Source organism: Stomoxys calcitrans, chromosome 1 (genome assembly GCF_963082655.1).
Source record: "Stomoxys calcitrans chromosome 1, idStoCalc2.1, whole genome shotgun sequence".
NCBI lineage: Eukaryota > Metazoa > Arthropoda > Insecta > Diptera > Muscidae > Stomoxys > Stomoxys calcitrans.
The window spans coordinates 207239916-207260731 of record NC_081552.1 but is presented as its reverse complement, the minus strand read 5'-3'; the positions used below and the strand labels follow the sequence as shown (position 1 = coordinate 207260731).

The following is a 20816-nucleotide window of genomic DNA, read 5'->3' as shown; positions in this document are numbered from 1 at the left end:
TCTTCGCATTACAAACTACCACGATCCCGAACGATTTTAATATCATGGGCGGTTATATTCTCTCTAGGCGCTTGTAGAAAATATCATTGGTCTGCTCGTCCTTGTCTTCTGTCGGGGGCATGGGGACAAATAAGGCTAATGTTGAAGAATTTGACTTTTATGCACATGGGGGCAAGGTATTTGAAAGTAGAGTAGGAATGCGATAAAAAAAATTAAACCCAGGTGGCTGGGGGTCGCCCTAACCCCAAAACACTCCCAGCAGGACATTTTTCCAGATGGCATACACCACTCGGATGAAAGCGACACAATGGCAAACGTTTACTCACTCAATGGGAAAAGCCTCAAGATCTGTACATCAGTACCAAAAGCCTCTCTCAAGGAAACTATGATACGACCATTGTTATCGAATCGTGATAAGAATAAAATCTGAAATTTCTACCAAAGAATTAAACCTCAAATCAATGTCTTTGAACAAGTGCATCCCCCTGTAGAAACTAAGAGGGAAATCTGGGAATAGCTGCTGGTATCTGATAATGGCGGCGACGAGGGGTGTCTTCCAATCATCCAATTTCTGCTGCGGTATAGAATATCTATACCATCTAGCAGTAACATAACGAAAGAACAACAAGGCAGCAGGAGCCCATGAGCTGCCAGCTGAACTATTTAAGATCGTTCGCAACACGCTAGTGGCCGTATTCATCAACTCGTCTATGCTTCGGACTACCTCAGCATTATATGTGCTTGCTTTATGCATGCACCGGTACCCACAGAAATCTGGGATCACGGTTCTCTCCCATTTGTCGCAACCATATCCGTCACCTGCCGGTTGTTGTTGTTGTAGCCACATTTATATGTGGAGGTTGCGATCCTCGTCAAGCCCAATAGGTGAGCAAGCTCGTTCCGATCCATAGGACCGAACACCGCGGAATCATAATGGTCATTGGATATTTAAAGGCGCCAATAACTCGCCTTGTCAGCCGATGCCGCCCGGCCTCTCTCTGAGACTCTCCGCTCGATACCGCTGATTTTCCGCGACTGCAGTTGCAGTTACCCCGCATTTCTACAGACCATTCCACTATCCGCAACCTTTCGATAGTCCTGTAGCTCTCCCGGCACGGGGAGAGCTGCAAGCACCACACAGGCTGGAACATTGAGGTCCGATCTGTGTGGTGTTCATTGCTGTAATGAGAAGCTTGGCTGCGAGCTAACGGGCGCGTCTACAGGTTGCGGATAGTGGAATACTCCATACGGAGCAGCTGTAACGGCAGTCGCGGACAATCAGCGCTATCGAGCGGAGAGGCTCAGTGAAAGATCGTGTGGCTCCGGATCTTGCACAAATACTGAGTGCTTATAATGCTCGATATGACCGGAACTTTGAGCTATAATCTGAGTGGTGGTCTTCGTTATCACGTAAAGCATAGATGGGAGCTACCGGGCGCGTGCACAGGTTGCGCACAGTGGAATGCTCCATACGAATAGCTGCAACTGCTGTCGCGAACATTCAGCGGTATCGAGCGGAGAACCTCAGTGAAATGCCAGGTGGCACCGTCTCTTGCTTAAATACTGAGTGCCTATGATGCCATCAATATTCCGGGGGCGATCGGTCATACAGCCCGGAACGACCTTGCTCGCCTAAAAGGGCTTAACAAGGACCGCCACCACCACATGCAAATGTGGCTACAAAAACACCTAACACTCGCCCCAAACCTTGTTAAAGCGTTTCGAATTGCAGTTTTGCATATTTGCCGACGTCTTTATTAGGACAAACCCTATCGTCCTACGCTATCCTTGTGGCTCTTCGATAGGGTCAGTTATGTCAACCTTTGTTAGAACGATCGTTCTCAAGCTAAATGTGTATTTTTAAAATAGGATGTTCAAGAGTTACCCAATGTGGGCGAAATCTGTTTAAAATCTGCATACCCTCTCTCTTTGCTCTCCTGTCGGCATTCATGACATCTGATATAGGTCGAAAGTCTTCATTACCCATCTTGCCACTTCGATCTTCATTTTCAGCCACAATATTAATTAACACCTATCCTAAAATACTTGCTGTCACAAGGGAGGGCTTAAACAAATCTTTTTCTCATGCCAATTCAACTTGTGACAAGGTGAGGAGTAGAAACCTTGGTCCTCGAATCGCTTGACTTCACTTGGATATTCCGATGAATCTGACATTACAACGATCCACATTAATTTAAAATATCTGCTTGAAATGTAAAGCAAAGAGGTTTACACTTATGGTTTATTTATTAGTTTTGTCAATTTTTTTCTTTGCAAATGTTTCAGCAACTATAATAGGAAACACTAGACTGGCCTCAGCATACACCTTTACAGGAGCGGCATCTTTTCGTATTTTACCCCATGATATTGCCTCATCTGGCCTAGCTCCACTATCACTGCCATCAAATTCCGAAGCTGTATTGATAAATACAGAGAAATCTGCACCATTACGCATCAGATTGGCATTACATATATGATGCTTAATAACACCACCTCCAATGATTATCATGCCCGAATTTGTAGCCTTCACTGCCATAGTGTTGAGTCGTCTCAAGTCGGACAGAATGTCAACAACTAAGCCGGGATGACGAAATGAATGAAAATACATCATATCACCAAGGCTACCATCAGTCAAGGCAGGACAAAAAACTGGTATTTTGTTCTTAGCAGCCCAATAATATATGGACGATGTATTGTTGATTTTTTCACCTAAACGGTGTATGATACGAGAGGGTGACCACACTGTGCCTTTTGTCTTCTGCTCCTCCAACATTTCATCCAAGATAGGCATAAGCCAATCTTCAAATTTACAGTAGTTGTCATTGGGAACTAATAAATTTCCTATTCGATTTATGCCACGATCTCTCAAATCTCGACCAGACAATTCAAAGGAACCTGAAATAAGTGTTATTTCACAAACTTGAGAATAAATTGGGAACTTGCAGCAATATACCCAAATATGTAGGAGCCAAACATTTAATAAAATCCTCTTCAACACCTCCCGCAGTTGTTACCACACAATCAACCATATTGTGCTCCACTAGAAATCGTAAAGTTTCTCGCATTCCAGATGACACCAAATTGGAGGTGTAACCCAAAAACAAAGTGCACTTATGCTTTCGTCTAATGAACTCATCAGTCTCATGAACATCTTGCTCTTCATCGGTCAACGGTTGAGAACGGCATTCTAACTTTAATAAAAACATTTTTTAGTTTGTTAATTTGTGTATCTAGTAATAGACAAAAATTACCATCCTATTTATCTCCTTTATTGCTAATCCCAAATTTGTCGCCTGAAATCCGGTGTTTACATACGACTCAAATAATTTGCTGTAATCTACCCCGTTATTGAAATCATAGCCCACAACTTGTGGCGTTCCCTCGGCTATAGCCTCACTTCTTTTGAGAACTGCATCTTTGGCAATCTCTGGCTCCTTGGACATGGTTTCTTATTGGCAACTTGTACTGAACTTCATTTGTTTTGGTTTTAATTCTTTCACGTGTTAACCCGCTAGTTTTCTCTCTCTCTCTCTCTCACTCTCTTAAGAAAACATATGGTGACAGGTTACGGGCTTGCGCTGTTTTAACATTTTAAAGGCCAAAACAGAAAGTAGAAATTTTTTTACCTTTTGCTCTTTGATTTTGTGGTATTTTTTTACAGAGTTGCATTTTTCAACGCAACGCTCAAAAACAAAGCACAACGCTCATTCTGTTTTGGGCTTTATGGTCTAACGACCCAAGACTTGAGCTTCATTTTAAAATTCAACTCTGCAAACAAATCCCATAAAAGCAACACTTAAAAGTTCAAGAACTTTCAACTTTGAAGATTCAAGATATTTCCATTTATAGGTAGTGGCAGTTGCCCAACTACAAAATATTGAGTGCATTATCTGTCAAAATCAGTGGTTAGTGCAACTTTGACTTTTTTTGTATGTTACTAGTTTGTGCCATTTTTCGTTGTTTGTGTGTGTTACTATAATGCACACACACAACCAAAACTCGTTGATAGATAGTGAACTTCGCGAGAAAAATTGTACTCAGCAGTTTACGGTGCATTACCTGGCAATTCAAACAATTTAAAAAGGTGGTCTCACGCGAACAGCTGGCCAGCTTTGACTCTATTTAGATGACAGATTTTTGTTTTATTTTGTTGTTCTTTATGTTGTTATCTTCTTTCTCACATATTCTCTGCTCATGTATGCACACTTCCTACACACGCAAAAAATGACTTTGTGTGTGGCAAAACGCCGATCAGCTTAATGACAATATGATGATTTCCCCCAGGGATTCATCTAACATGGTTATGGAGCGCCGGATATAACCCATCACCAGACAATTTGTACAGCTTTCATTGTCAAAACCATTATAATTTGTTCACTCGATAGCGAAAACCGCTAATTTTATAAAGGAAAAAGATCTCACTTCGATGGATTGATGAACAAATCGATTGGCAAAATGTTAAGCTGCCATTACACGATCAGACATGTCATATGTAATTTCAAAAATAGCTGAAAGTTGTGCACATCGTGTGATACGTACAAAATATAAGACAAATGTATATTGGAATAAATATGCAACTTGTTCGATTAAATCGAGCTTTTATTTCATCGAATGTGCATGTAGACACATGTCTATATAAAAAAGTACATTTTATATGAGCATACAGGATTCACTAATAGAAGGTTAGCTCACTTGCAAAACATTAAGTGGATAGGCACCATGAACATCATTAAGGATGTAAAATCTGCTGATTGATAATGTCATTAAATAGGAGAAATCGTAAACAAAGAATGAATGCAAAAAGAGAACAAGTTCACAACCACCTCCCAGAAGCCTTAAGGTAGATCTACATGCTCTAGAGCGTGAGGTCCAGCGCTACACGAGAGAAGTTCTAGATCAAGCGGCATATCAAGTAGGTCTAGACAACATTCATGCAGACACGGTAACAGATGCGGTAAATGGCTACCGGATGAATGTAGTCCTTGAAGAACGACAGCCTTCCATTGCGACTGAAGGAATTGATCTCCCCCGGCAAACCTGAGTAGTTCTGTCTCATTTACGTTCCGGCAGATGCAGCCGCCTTAACTCCTTCAGAGCGGAGGATTGATGCCGACGAGCAAGATGTATATCCCGATTGTAACCAGCGACCGCACTGGAACAATAAGGTCCGATCTGTGTGGTGTTCATTGCTGTCACGAGAAGCTTAGCTGCGACCTACCGGGTGCGTCTACAGGTTGCGGATAGTGGAATGCTCCCTCTGGAGTAGCTGTAACGGCAGTCGCGGACAATCAGCGGTATCGAGCGGAGAGTATCAGTGAATGTGATTACAACAACAACTTAATTTCACATTTCCACCCTTCTCACAACTTTACAAAAGTTTTTACGCACAAAAAAATCAAAATTGCTCACATTTTTAGGTTATGTCATACGAAAATAACATACAGGTGTAATAGCAAATATGATAAATCGTATATAAGGGTTGGTATTCTATTCTGCTTTCGGAATAGCCACTTAAATTTTTAATTGTTTCGCGAGCGGAATTTGACAGCAATCAAATGTGTTTGTTGCCATACCAAAACACGTTCGTGTAATAAAAGCTTTAGTAGTTTTGGTAGTCTGAGATGCTTAGCTTATGACTCACAAGGTGTGAGCTAACTGCTGCCATCGTTGCGATACGTTTTTACTTTGTCTACGTTAGCATAACTTGTTCATTTTATTCATAATACAACCCTGGCTTTGTCCCATCTCTTTTTCTTTTAACTGCTCTGGAATTTTTTGCTGTGTAAATTTATTTATTTTTTGGCAATATCGAAGCTGAATTTTGGGAAGAGTAGTATTTTTGCAAAACGCTCAATTTTAATCTGGGTCTGTTTCCTCCACCCAGCTTGTCCCAAAGTTCACCATTAATTTCTAAATAGAAAATTTAATAACTAAAATTCGGAAATTCAGCACAGCTTTGCGAAAATCTACGCGGAAGCAGTAAATACTACCAACAACAACAACAGAACTACGAATAGACGGATAGTAACCCAGCACCAGCTCTTGTGGAGACGCAGGTCTCATTTATAGAAAATATTGCAGCAAATATCACTTGTCTGACAGGTGGATAAAACAAATTAAAATGATCAAATTGTTTTCATTGAAACAACAAAAGAAGGATGGCGACCAAAGTGGCAGAGGTGGAGGCCAACAAAAGAAAGCATCTGCTGCCCAGTTGCGCATACAAAAAGGTAATTAAACTCAAATCTATGCAGAGAAGTGACTTTCCCGTGTTTACGGTATGTTTATTGTATTACTGACTGACACTAATATTGAGTCACCATAAATATGCTTTGGTTAAAGGAACATTGAATTATTGGGTTTCGAAACCAGTTACTATCTGTATTGGAATACGCATAATAGCATTAATTTGCAATCTCTTTAGCACCAAATCAAGCATATAGATGAGTAACTAAGTCATGTCAAAAGAGAATTTACCAAATAGCCCTATGCTTATATTCCTTAATTGTTCTTGGTTGCATGCAAATACAAATAGTTTATTCTCTAGAAAAAATGATCCAGGTCATCGTTAGTAGTTGCTGTTACTCATTCGTTACTAAAGTTTCCGTTGTATGCTTGGGAACAAACGGAACACACATCTATCATGATAAAGTCAATCCCAGACCATTATGAAATAAGGCCAATCATTGTTGGACCTCAATCCCATGGCAGTCGGTTGTACGCACCGGATTGACCCGATGGAATCCTTCTAGGGCTGCCGCCCCAGTGTAAGTGTTCGCCCTTTCTTTCGTCATGGGAGAGGCCCATCCCGGAGTGCCTTCTCCGCACGCTTCTTTTCCGCGCCTTTATTGAAAAGAACCTCGGACCATGGTTCTGTTCGGTTTGCCAGAACCACCTCCATCATCGGTCGGTGAGGTGTAACCGGTGCATATGGTAGGTGCATTTCCTATCTTGCTCTGGCCTTACGTTGCATTTCCGATCTCGCTCTAGACTAACGTCCCTACGGGAGTATAGTTGCACTGAATATGTTGCAAGGTGCGGTGCAAACACGCGTTGTCGTCGTCACACTATGTGAACCCCCGGCCTCTCCCGTGCGGCAATATACGCAAAAGCAGCATCCTAGCCCCAATATTGCCAAGCCAGTGCCGAGAAGTGTATCTTTCTTGCAATTGAATTGAAATGATCGGAGAGGCAAGATCGATGAGATAGTGGGTTTTATGATTTTATGAGTCGGAAGAACATATTGGTTGCAGCGATCGGGCAGACAAAGCTGGCCGTTATACACCATTCCGTGCAGTATAGACCCATCTCACCTGCCCCTGGCGCTAGTGACCTCTACTCTACAGCTGTAGAACGTGTACATACCTCTGGTTTGTTGTTGTGTCCCAATTAATGGCCAAGTTTACAGGCCCGACATTAGTAACCTACTATCCGGCCATAATAGCCTTCACATCACACTTCATGGCGTTCCCCCCTTGGTAACGATCAGCGGAGCATAGCTTTGGCAGAGCAGATTGAAGGCTCCACGTTTTGCACGCTGAATGAAGATGTCCCCACCAGGATTACGAGAAGGAACAGATCGCCAGACATTTCCATTGCATCCCCTGATCTCCTGTGTGACGTATCCTGGCAAGCCGTCATCCCTTTGGGGTCAGACCACCTACCCATAATTCTCACAATCGACCGAACACCCGACTTCATAACCCCTGAGCGCCTGGGGTGTATTAAGCAGAAGAAGTCCGATTGGGATGGCATCAGATAGTACACCAATCGCCGCTTCAGTGAAATGACAAATATGCTATGCTAGTTGCCGAAGGGAAATTCAGAGATAACATTAACAAAGTAGCCGCTCGCTTTATACCAGCCAGTTGAATACCCCAAGTGCAGCCTTATTTTCCGGCGCAGGCAATGGTACTCGTAGACGAGCGTGATGAGATTTCTTGCACGAGATTCCTAACACAGAATGAGCGAGCTGAATCTGGAAATTAACAGGGTAGTCAGTGAAAGTAAGCGGAATTTGTGACTAGAACACTTGGAGCAATGTTACTTAGGTACCGGTGGTCTACTGTTAAGTCGAGCAAGCCGTGGTCTACTATTAAGTCACTCCAGAAGCCCGGTAGAAGGGATGAGAGGAACTCAGTAACTTTTTGGGTCGTAACTTCTGACCACAAGAGGTGGACCAGGTTGCTCAACTTTCAATTAATTGTACATCCCAAGAATGACAGGGCTAGGAGGAGAGCCATTCGTTGTATCGGTGATCTCCGAGCAAAAGAACAGCTATCACAATTTACCGTGGACGAAATTACGATTGTCATCCGTGGCGCCAAGTCATGCAAGGCGTTGGGCCCCGACTAAATCTCTACACTGATGCTGAAGAATCTCGATGACTTCCATCCCTGCTGAGTGCCGATGATGCTCGACAAGGCGAGCTATAGACGCCTTAAAATAACCAATGGCCACCATGTTCCTGCGGCGATCGGTCCGTTGGACCGGAACGAACTTGCTCACCAACAGGAACTTGACGAGGATCGCCTCCACATGAAAATGTGGTTATGGTAACACGTCAGCTACTATATACAAATGTTAGCTAGAGTCTCTTCCTTAGCCTGATTTCAACAGACGAAAATTGACATACCAACTAAGAATTGAATGTAGGTTAGGTTAGGTTTAATTGGCAGTCTGCCATCAGACTCACTTAGACGTTTTCGTCCATTGTGACACCACAGGAACAGAAGAAGGAAGGTGCCTTCTAGTTCCTACCGTTGAACCATCCAGATTGCTTTAAAAAGCCCAATAACTTGCGAATGTTCACATCCGCTAAATCAGACAGGTTATCAAAGATATGTGAACCTGAAGTGGAACTCCTTCTAACTGCTAGTACGGGACACACACTCAGAAGGTGTTCTATAGTCTCCTCGATGTCCCTACAGCTTTTGCAAAAGTCGTTGCAGGCAACCTTCAGTCTGTCAGCATGTTTTCCGATTAGACAGTGACCTGTCATGACGGACACAATGACTGAGACGTCTGTTCTAGCCAATGACAGCAAAGCAGTAGACCACTTCCAGCCTAGATTAGGCCACATAGTTGTAGAATGCTCACAGCCCCCTCTTTGTGAGCATCTATCATTCGTTGCCCTTCGGGCCTGATCCTGAAAACATAGCTTACATGTCGCTAGAGGCATACCCACAGATTCCAGTATCCCTGGAATGTGTAAGGTAGTTCCTAGTCTCGCAAGCTCGCCTGCTTTAGAATTCCCTGGGATATCCCTGTAGCCTGGCACCCAGAACTGGTGAATTTCGAACTGTTCAGCCATCTCGTTGAGTGATCTGCGACAGTCGAGGGCGGTTTTTGTGTTCAGAAACACGTTCTCCAGGGATTTAATCGCTGCTTGGCTGTCTGAGAATATATTTTACCAAACATTCTCTCCACCCAAGGAGACAGGTTCCACTGTAGGCAACTTGTATCTCCTGCTGAAAATAACTACTTCTGTCTTGCACGGATTTATACTAAGACCACTTTCGGTAGCCGCAATAGCCACGACATCGGCATACGCGACCACTTTTACGTCTTTTTCTTGCAGAGACAATAATATATTGTTAAGGGTTATATTCCAAAGTAGAGGAGACAGTACACCTCCTTGAGGAGTTCCTCTGCTGACCCATCTTTTTAGATCCACAGGTCCCAAGCCTGCCGTAATGCATATTTTAGTAAGTAAGTTATTAATAAACTTTCTTACGGTTGAGTTGATGCCTAGGAAATCCAACTCCTTTATGATTGACGTCGGTTGAAAGCACCTTCAATGTCAAGAAATGCTACCATTGTATATTCCTTGACAGCAGGAAAACCCTCTATTCAGTGGAGTTGCCTTTACTATATGCATGCTGCTGCCGCGACAGGCGATCTCCAGGGATCTTTGCCCTAGGATATGTTTCTATCAACTTCTCAAGAGTCTTCAGCCTAAAGGATGACAGACTAATAAGACGAAAATCTTTAGCCTACGTGTGGTAGGGTTTTCCTGCTTTCGAAATGAAAATGACCTTCGTGTCCCTCCATGTCACAGGTATATATGACATTCTGATACAAGCAGAGTATATCTCCCTAAGCCAGGGAACCTGTCTATCAGACACAGCTTGTAAATCAACCGGTGATACATCATCAGGACCTGGCGACTTAAAGGAGTCGAAACTTCTTATCGGCTCAGACACAATTTCCCTAATAACTTTCGACGAATGCATCTCAGTGACAACCTCTTCTGGCGCCACATGTAGTTCCAGTTTTTCCTCACTAAACATTGTCTATACATTCTCTGACTTCTGGATATATGTAGGTCAGTTTAGATTGAAAAGAGTTTGCGGATTTTAATCCTCCCCATGGCAATATGGACATACACCTAAGCCAGTAATCAGCTTGTTGTGCGCTCTAAATAATAAAAAGTACAAATTGAATATTTTGCCCATGAACATTCCACTAAGGATTAGGGGAAAACGTCTCACATATCAATGAGTGCAGTCCGATTCAAGTTTAAGCTTAATGATAGGGCGCCTCCTTTTTATAGCCGAGTCCGAACGGCGTGCCGCAGTGCGACACCTCTTTGGAGAGAAGTTTTACATGGCATAGTACCTTACAAATGTTGCCAGCATTAGGAGGGGAAAACCACCGCTGCAAATTTTTCTGATGATCTCGCCAGGATTCGAACCCAGGCGTTCAGCGTCATAGGCGGACATGCTTACCTCTGCGCTACGATGGGCTCTATTAAAAAAAGGAACCTCAAAAACAAAATCTAAGTCAGGAATTCCGTGCTATTTGCAAAATCCCTAATCATTTTCCACACCAATTCTCAATTCCTAAGGCGCCCCTGTAGCCGAGTTGGTAGTGTGCTTGGATTACCAGTGCAGGCAAAGTCTATGCAATGACTTTAGAAGTGCTCCAACGTCTCCTCATCCTCACCATATGATACCAAAAGCTATATTGACCTCCTACTTACTTCGTTTCAGTAATAGCCTATTGTACTCATGATTTGAATATAGGTTTTTGATATAATATTTGGGGTGTTTTAACATTTGTTGCTCGCCTTTTTCAGACATAAACGAACTCACCCTGCCAAAAACTTGTTCTATGGATTTCCCCGATCAAGATGATTTGCTCAATTTCAAATTGATCATATGTCCCGATGAAGGTTTCTACAAAGGTGGACGTTTTGTGTTCAACTTCCGCGTAGGCCCAAATTATCCACATGAGGCGCCCAAAGTGAAATGTGAAACACAAGTATATCACCCGAACATTGATCTCGAGGGAAATGTGTGTTTAAATATATTACGTGAAGACTGGAATCCAGTATTGACTATAAGTTCTATTGTCTATGGTCTGCAATATCTATTCTTGGTAAGATACATATTCTGGTGTGTTGCAGGTTTCACTCTCCCTTTCATCCCATGAAATTAATTGTTGTTGACACACAAATGAAGTCTCAAAATGTTCAAGATTTCTTAGATTAAACCAAAAAAGTTTTTCACCACCAGGAATTAATAACAATTTGTTTTTGGGGGAACAAGTGAAACCAGAACAAAGCCGTTTGTTCACACACCCAACCCATTGGAATGCATGTTGTACATTTACTATGCTCTTTTGTTTTGTTGACTTTAGGAACCCAACCCCGAGGATCCCTTGAATAAAGAAGCGGCCGATGTTTTGCAAACAAATCGACGTCTATTTGAACACAACGTATCAAAAGCAATGCGTGGCAATTTTGTCGGAGAAACGTATTTTGAATGCTGCCTCAAGTGATATAGAAAAACAAATGTTTTTACTTTAAGAAATGGCGTCTACCTTTTGGCCATTTTGTTGGGAATCGGTGGTCGCTTTTACATTAATTTAATTTTTCAAAACAATTAATGCAACTCTTATTAACCGCAATAAAATTAAAAAAAACACACACCCTATTCTTCGTCTAGCCGTTCTATATCCAAACTGCAACCATACCATAACCCCTATCTTATTCCCCCAAATACAATAATTCCAATGAAAGTGCTTGATTTTGTTTTGTTTAAATTCTCCCACTCCCTCTTTCGCAGTGCAGTTGAGAGTTCACCTACTACAGCAAACCTTTTTATACACACAACAAAGTGGCAAATTAATATTCGGTAATAAATATAAAAGCGCTCTATATTTGCAATAGTTTTGTATAATTAATTTCAGCAACGTATTGAATTACATATTGAAAAATTGAAAATGTAACAAAAACGAAAACAAATGAAAAGCATAATTATATATAAAAATAACTCAAAACGTTAAATTAAAACAAAACATATTTATAACTCGGTAGATATTTCGCAAAATAAAAAGAAAATAATTATGAACAGTAATTCATGGTTTTTGTATATTTCGACAGAAAATTAGATGGAGTATACTTAGATGATACTAGCCGAACCTGCGCCTTCTTTAACTCTCTAATATCTTTTTAGGTTGGGGACTCTTCGCCCTGAATGTGTATATCGAATTCGTGCCACTGTAGCCTATGTCCGCCTATAACGCTGAACGCCTGCGTTCAAATCCTGATAACATCGGACAAAAGTTAAAGCCGTGGTTATCCCCTCTTAATGCTGGCGAAATTTGCCATGCATGGTCATGTAAAAAATTCGCCAAGAGATGTCGCACTGCGGCACGCCATTCGGTCATGGCTATGAAAAAAGTCCCTTATCATTGACTTTAAACTTGAATCGGGAAGCTTTCATTGATGTGTGAGAAGTGTGCCCCTTCTAGGTTCCTGGGTAAATTTTTACTCCACTCCCAAATATATTTCTTTTGGGTCCTATATTATAGCATTAGTAAATATTTCCGTTTTAGAGAGATAATTGGCCCTTAATGTAAATATACGCTTCATGCTCTACTTTCAAATACATTTTTAATGAGCCCCATAATGGCATGATTGGTAAATAAATTCTGTTTGAGGGTGGAATGGACCCCAGAGACTTTGTCCCGAAAATGAGTATCGATTTCCCGAAAATCGAACAATTTGAACATCAAATAGCTTTTGTATAATAGGGAGATGTTTTCGGGTATCAAATCAAATTCGTTTGAGCTCCATATTGTTGTGATTGGTCTATGTACCCATGTGGCGGGTTTTGGATGGCCCCGACCCCAACAATAGAAACTATGTTTTGTTTTGACTGTAAGAGTGCAAAAAAAATTTCGAACGAATCGCATTACCAATCTCAGAGATCTGGTAGTTTTAGGGTAATGGGAAGTTCTTTTTAGGGGAGGGATGCTACTCAGACATTTCGACTCAAATATGGATATCAAATTCGTGCTGCACTCCCAAATCCATTTAATGTGAGCCCCATATTGCCATGGTGCGGCGGCCACCGGCACATTGCCCTAAAAATAGATATCAAATTCGTTATTTACTCCCAAATACCGTTGATTTGAGCTCCATATTGGCATTATAGGAAATGAAGGTCAGTTTAGGGAGCACTTTAACGCGTACTCCCAAACACTTGGCTCCAAAATTGGATATTAAATTCGTTTTCTACTCTAAAATACTATTCATTTGAGTCCCATATTGTTATAGTGGGTCAATCAACCTATTAGACTTATTTTTGGAAAGAAAAGCGCCACTTAGTCTTTAACGCAAATTTTAATGTGATATTCGTAATCTACTCCGAAATACATTTCATTTGAGTCCCATATAGAGATGGTCGGCTAATATGCCCTTTTGGGGGTACTTGGGACCCATTTCTTGGATCTAATTTTTTTATGCCAAATTTGCAATCTACTGTCGAATACATTTCATTTGAAGCCCATATTGACATGAACGTCGAATATATCTGTTTAGAGGAGTTTTTGGGCAGGGGAGGCCCGCTGGGTACTTGGACCCAAATTTTAGTACGATATTCGTTTTCTAGTCTCCAATACCTTTCATTTTATACCCATATTGTGCCTACCGGTTCACTTTTGGTTTTGGATGGCTATGTTGGGGTAAGGGGGAGGGACCGCCCCCATCCGATATCTAAAAATTATATAGCCTATGTTTCCTTCCAGACAAACTTACACAATCTACGGAACAAACAAAAAAACCGAGTCCCATATAGTCATGATGGGTCATATGCCCATTTAAGGCGTTTTTAGGGGGATTGGGTGACCCCCTATACTTCGATCTGATTTTGTATGCCAGATTCGTAATCTACTCCCGAATAACGTACAATATGTCTGTTTGGGGAAATTTTGGGATTGGGGCGGCCCGATGGGTACTTAGACCCAAATTTTAATACTATATTCGTATTCTACTTTCCAATACCTTTCATTTGATACCAATATTGTCCCGATCGGTCCACTTTTGATTTTGGGTAGTGTTTTTGGTTAACGGAGGAGCGTCCGTCCCCTTCCGAAATCAACAAATTATAATGTCTATTTCTCCTTCCTGACCATATTCGTAATCTACTCCCGAATTCCTTTCATTTGAGTCCCATATTGTCATGATCGTCCAAAAATCCTATTTTAGGGGGTTTTGGGGTTGGGCGGCCCCCCAGTTACTTGGACCCAATTTTAAATATGAAATTCGTACTCTCCCCCTGTATACCTTTCATTTGAGTCCCATATTGTCCCGAACGGTACACTTTTATTTTTGGGTAGTACTTTTAGGGTAAGGGGAGGGTCCACCCCCCTTCCGATATCAAAAAAATAATATAGCCTATGTTTCTTTCCAGACCAACCTACATAATCTGAAAATTTCAAGGTAATCGGTTCAGCCGTTTTTGAGTCTACGGAACAAACAAACAAATTCAATTTTATATTTACGATTCCTATATGCCAGAAGAAGCACATCTCGTAGTTCCTGCTCCGCAAACGTCTGTTCTGTAGAGTAATTGAGAACCCCGAACTCTAATTTTGTTCCCTGTGCCGGGACCATATCTATCGTCAGTCGGTGTCAAATGTAACTGCTCTGCCATGTCGAGTACATGGAACAATATAGTCATATGCACATGATGGTTCAATCCTATGGCGGCCGGTTGTACTTACCGGATTGACCCGATGGAACCCTTCATCAGCAAGTTCTATCACCTCGGTGTATAACACACTGCTACAACAAACAACACAATGCTAGCTGCGATTCACTGGACGATGCTGACCGATATCCATCCATGACCGTACCCATCATAGTCGTAGGCACATAATGCTAGCTGTTATTCACTGGACGATGCTTGTCGATATCTGCAACTTCCAAATTAGAGGTGGGGGTCCGACTTTCTTAATACACCATCCATTTCTAAGTACTAGGAGACTTCATTCCCCCAAGGCGATGGCCAAAATGGCGTATATTTGGCAGAGCAGATAGATTGCAAATACATTGATGCAGTTCCCCAATTTCCGTTGTTATTGTAACTACATTTTCATGTGGAGGTGGCGATCCTCGTCAACCTCTTGTGCATGAGCAAGCTCGTTCCGGTCCATAGGACCGATCGCCGAGGGAACATGGTGGCAATTGATTATTTAAAGACATCAATAGCTCGCCTTGTCATATCGAGCATCATAGGTACTCAGTATTTGTGCGTGCACAAACCAGTGCCACCCGACCTCTAACTGAGACTCTCCACTCGATACCGCTGATTGTCCGCGACTGCAGTTACAGCTACATTCCACTATCCGCTACCGGGCGCTCGTAGCTAAGCTTCTCGTGACAGCAATGAACACCACACAGATCGGACCTCAATCTTCCCACTTGTGTGGTGCTCACAGCAATCCCGTACCGGGACATTTCCGTTGCGTTACCGGTCTGTTAAATGAAATATCCTGGCATCCCGTCATTTTATTGGGATTAGACCATCTCCAAATAATTCCCTGTAAACGTTTTCATTGCCCCTGCCGTAAAAGTATTTGCGACTCATTATCGATAAAACATTTCTGAAGCTGCTTTAGAGCCGTGGCCAGGTAAACATTTCGGTCGTAGACCATGAACGTACCAACAAGACTCGGCACCGTCACAAAAAGCGATTTTAAACCAATAATGGCTTAAAAAGCAAGATCCGCACTTCATTACGTCCTCACAGTGGCTGTCCAATACGCCAGATGCCAATCGGATGGACTTTTCTATTTGGGCAATTTTAGAAACCAAGGTAATAACTAGGTTATGTTTAAGTGGCAGTCTGCCTTGACATTTTCGTCCATTGTGATACCACAGGAATACAAGAAGGAAGACTACTTCTAAATCCTACCGTTGAACCATCCAGATCGCTTTGAAAGGCCCAATAACTTGCGAATGTTCACATCCGTTTAAGTGGACAGGTTTTCAAAGAAATCAGAACCTAAAGTGGAACTTCTTCTGACTGCTAGTGCGGGACACACACACAGAAGGTGTTCTATAGTCTCTTCTTCTTCGATGTCCTCACAGCCTCTGCAAAAGCCGTTGCTGGCAACCTTCAGTCTGTCAGCATGTTTTCCGATTAGACAATGACTGAGACGTCTGTTCAAGCCAGTGACAGCAAAGCAGTAGACTTCTTGAAGTCTAGATTAGGCCACATGGTTTTGGGATGCTCACAGCCCCCTCTTTGTGACCATCTATCATTCATTGTCCTTTGGGCCTGGTCTTGAAAACATAGCTTACATGTCGCTAGAGGCATACCCACAGATTCCAGTATCTCTGGAATGTGTAGGATAGTTCTTAATCTCGCGAGCTCGTCCGCTTTACAATTCCTTGGGATATATCTGTAGCCCGGCATCCAGAACAGGTAAATTTTGAACTGTTCACCCATCTCGTTGAGAGATCTGCGATAGTCGAGGGAGGTAATAACTAAAAAATTTGCCAGATTGGGTGCGATAAATAAAGCCAATGAGCGGGAATAGGCTAAATTACCGGCACATTACATTGGTGCAGCTTTCAACGGTTTTTCGACCGAGGCAAAAGGTGGTCATATCAAGCTAAAATTAATGAATTTTGAAATTTAGATGACTTAAGTTAATTTAAACATTTCCACACACAAAAATATGGTCGTTTGACTTGATAACACTTAGTGTCAGCTAGCCTTTAGTGTCTGTTACGTGGGTGTCAATACTGCCGTTGTTATGTTACAGGTACAACAAAAGACTTACGCCGGTATTCACAAAATTTTTTTGAATAAGTCCGTTATAGTGAACACTCTACTATCTCTTTTTGCTTATGTCTGAACTGTCATATACCTGCAGGATGTTTGGGGTTAATTCGACCCTATTGGCACAAATTACTGTCCATATCATCAATCATTTTAGTCCATTGTTTGGCAGCTTTGTCGTATTTTTCTATTCACAGAATAAACCGGTGAAAACACCGATTTAAATGTCTCTATGTTGGGGACAGTTCGTTTCTTTTCATAAGTACGCATCCGTTTTTTATTTTTTTTTTTTTTTTGGTTTCTAATAGATGGCGGTGCACCTGGGGACCAAAAGCCAGGTTATTACTGCAAGTGCTCATCCAGAAAAGAACACTGTGACTTCAGATCAAAATGATATCCACATCGAAACCCTTACACCAAGGGTGTGTTGATACCGCTCTAGAAGATCTATTAACAGGAAACCACCAGGAAGCAGTGTGAGTGGTTTACTGGATCCTGTTAGCTCCTTCGAAAGCTTTACAATGAAAAAAATAGACTGGAAAGATTGGGGTGTAGATCGGAGAATTGAATTAAGTTTCATACAACCATTTTTAGGAATATTTTCGGTCATAAACGAATCTTCGCTTCGAAGATGAAATCCAACAAGGGCTTGTATTGTAAAAAGCGCCAACATGTTTGTTAATCCGTCCCTCTCTCAGAATGTTATCAACAAGGCTTAGTGCCCCCTTGGGGTGAAATTTACGTTAAAAGTAGCATCGTAGTGCAGCCTTCTCATGTATTCCAATACCTCTGTGGCGGGCTAACCACACCACATGACAATCAATTTTCGAAGAAAAGAATACAGCTGAGTAACCTGTCCTCCACAGCAATCTCAAGAACATCTAAGAGAACCCAAAATTTCCCGAACATAGTAGAGGAACGAAAATCAATCCCAAAAAGGAACCGTTGATTCATGGCCACAGAGGCATCCGTTGTAAATATCTCAAAATCATTATCAAAAATGTCTTTAATCTCAAAGTAGGTTTGTTCGCGTACTTTTCATGTAAAAATTTGCCATTATTAGCTTAAAAAATTGTGCAAATTTGCAAAAATGTTTAGCTCAAATCCATCAAAGTAAATGCAATTTATTATCAATCAAACATGTTGGTCGCTGTTTTGGAGCCGTGGGCAAGCAAATATTTCCGTCGCAGACCATGGACCTACCAACAAGACTCAGCACCGTGCTTTAGCACGTGTAAACCAAGAATGGAAAAAAAGATTTATGTTCCGTACTTCATTTGGTTCATAGAGTGTATGTTGAATTTGCCCCATGCCAATCCGACGGACTTTTTTTGAGAGCAAGGTAAGGACTACAAAATATGGCCGTATGGATGCGCTGAAGAAATACATTGTACAGGAGTGGGCCAACATACTGGCAGATTACATTCGTGCGCTGCGTGCAATTCGTTTCTTTAACGACTCAGAACAAAAGATAATGGAACATGTGGTCATATCGCGCCAAAGTGAATGGAATCAAAAATATTTCCACATACTTTCGTACTTTTAATCAATAAAAAATGTTTTCAAACAAAAAAATGTGGTCGTTTGTCAGCTACCCGCCGCTAAATCAAAATAACATGCATTTGTTATTAATAACCAGGCCTATTCTGAATATCAAATCCCTGGGATTTGAATAACAATTTCCTGGGAGTTTGTTCCCCACTCCCTCTTCCCTTATTCTAAACAAACTTCGAAAATGGGAAAAGTCTCCCAGGGAAAAAAGTAGGTACTCTGAATCGAAATAAAAGGTAGAATGAGACGATAAATTTTGGGAAAAATTCCCCTAAACAAATGGAAGGGAGTTAGTTCTTATTTATTTCTTATTATTTACGAACAATTTATTATGTACGGAAATTATTATACCCTCCACCATGGAAGGGGGTATACTTATTTCGTCATTCTGTTTGTAACACCTCGAAATATGCGTCTGAGACCCCATAAAGTATATCAGCCCTATTCTGAATAACAATTCCTTTGAGTTTATTCCCTACTCCCTTTTCCCCTATTCTGAATAACAATTTACTGGGAGTTTTTTTTTTCCTAATTCCTTTTCCCTTATTATAAACAAACTTCGAAAAAGGGAAATCTCTCCCAGGAAAAAAATTAGCTATTCTGAATCGATATAAAAGGGAAAATGAGGCGATAAAACTTGGGAAAATTTCCCCATTAAAATGTATGGAAATTAATTTTCACTTTTTCATCAAAATCAAGTACAAATTTTGTTAGGTTCTTCCGGTTTAAATATGTCATGTACCTACCATAGAAGTTTTTCTAAAGTTTTTCAATTTTATTGGTACTTGGTTCCGAGTCGAATACTAAAAGGAGGTCCCTTATCGTTGAGCTTAAAGTAGAATCGGACGGCACTCCATGATGTGCAAGAAGACGTCTGCTTTTTTCTTAATGGAATGTATGTGGGCAATTTTTCAACGATACTTGTCGCCACATTTGGCATCATTTACTCCACAGGAGTAGGAATAAATTCATAAGTCGCTTTTCGGCAGCATTATGTCCAACAGCCGTCCCAACCACTATGAAAAGCGGTCGCCGCCCGGAAATGTCGATTAGATCTTCAAGTTCTAGCTCTATAAAAGTAGGCCTTTAGATAAATCGGCGCAACAAACAGACCACCAGAGTATTTATGGCGACGAAGGAGTAGCAAACCTCTTTAATACGATTCAACCTCGTTAACTCCTTTTGGCAAGGCTAAACGCCAACATGCAGGATGTGTTCCCCGCATGCAGCCAGGAACAACACGACACAATCTATTTATCTGTTCACCAGACCACTCCGGAAGCATCTAATTTAGCCAACGTTTGTTTTTATGAAGGCGGAAAGTTGTTATCACAACACAGAATTATGATGGCAAGCTGTAGGCCATAATTGTGCATTATTAAAATATAAAAATTAAAATAAACATTAGAAAAGCAACACTAAACATGTTTGTAAACTTTTTTAGCAACCGTTATAACTTGTTTTTGCTTATTTTTCTATGTTATGTTCTTTTTTCCAAAAAAAAAAAACAACCAAATGTTTAGCCAAAATAAAACAGCTGAAGCAAAACAGCTGTTTTCGAAAATTCGAAATTCTCTCTCCCATATTTTTCTCTTCCCATTCAATCAGAATAGGAGGATTTTATTCAAGGGAGAAATTTATTCCCTGGGTTTTTAGAATTGGGCTGTATATATTCTTGATCGTCATGTCATTTTAAATCCATCTAGCCATGTCCGTCCGTCCGTCTGTCTGTCGAAAGCACGCTAACTCTCGAAGGAGTAAAGCTAGGCGCTTCAAACTTTGCAAAAATACTTTTTATTGGTGTAGGTCGGTTTGGATAGTAAATGGGCCAAATCGGTCCATGTTTTGATATATTGGGTTGCCCAAAAAGTAATTGCGGATTTTTCACATAGTCGGCGTTGACAAATTTTTTCACAGCTTGTGACTCTGTAATTGCATTCTTTCTTCTGTCAGTTATCAGCTGTTACTTTTAGCTTGCTTTAGAAAAAAAGTGTAAAAAAAGTATATTTGATTAAAGTTCATTCTAAGTTTTATTAAAAATGCATTTACTTTCTTTTAAAAAATCCGCAATTACTTTTTGGGCAACCCAATAGTTGCCATATAAACCCATCTTGGGTCTTGACTTCTTGAGCCTCTAAAATTTGCATGAGGTGTTTTGGTATCACTTTAAACAACTGTGCTAAG

At 41.1% G+C, this 20816-nt stretch overlaps 2 protein-coding genes across 2 annotated transcripts; one reads left to right on the top strand and one right to left on the bottom strand.

Annotated features, from left to right (window-relative positions):
- Positions 1-2213: 2213 nt before the first annotated feature.
- LOC106089838 (probable deoxyhypusine synthase) lies at positions 2214-3569 on the bottom strand. Its single transcript, XM_013255832.2, has 3 exons — positions 3252-3569; positions 2954-3191; positions 2214-2895 (listed from the first exon to the last, which is right to left on the bottom strand). The coding sequence occupies exons 1-3, from the start codon at positions 3441-3443 to the stop codon at positions 2243-2245; spliced, it is 1083 nt and encodes a 360-aa protein (XP_013111286.1). The 5' UTR covers positions 3444-3569; the 3' UTR covers positions 2214-2242.
- Positions 3570-5751: 2182 nt separating this feature from the next.
- LOC106089834 (nedd8-conjugating enzyme UbcE2M) lies at positions 5752-11932 on the top strand. Its single transcript, XM_013255827.2, has 3 exons — positions 5752-6230; positions 11081-11382; positions 11644-11932. The coding sequence occupies exons 1-3, from the start codon at positions 6122-6124 to the stop codon at positions 11782-11784; spliced, it is 552 nt and encodes a 183-aa protein (XP_013111281.1). The 5' UTR covers positions 5752-6121; the 3' UTR covers positions 11785-11932.
- Positions 11933-20816: the final 8884 nt, after the last annotated feature.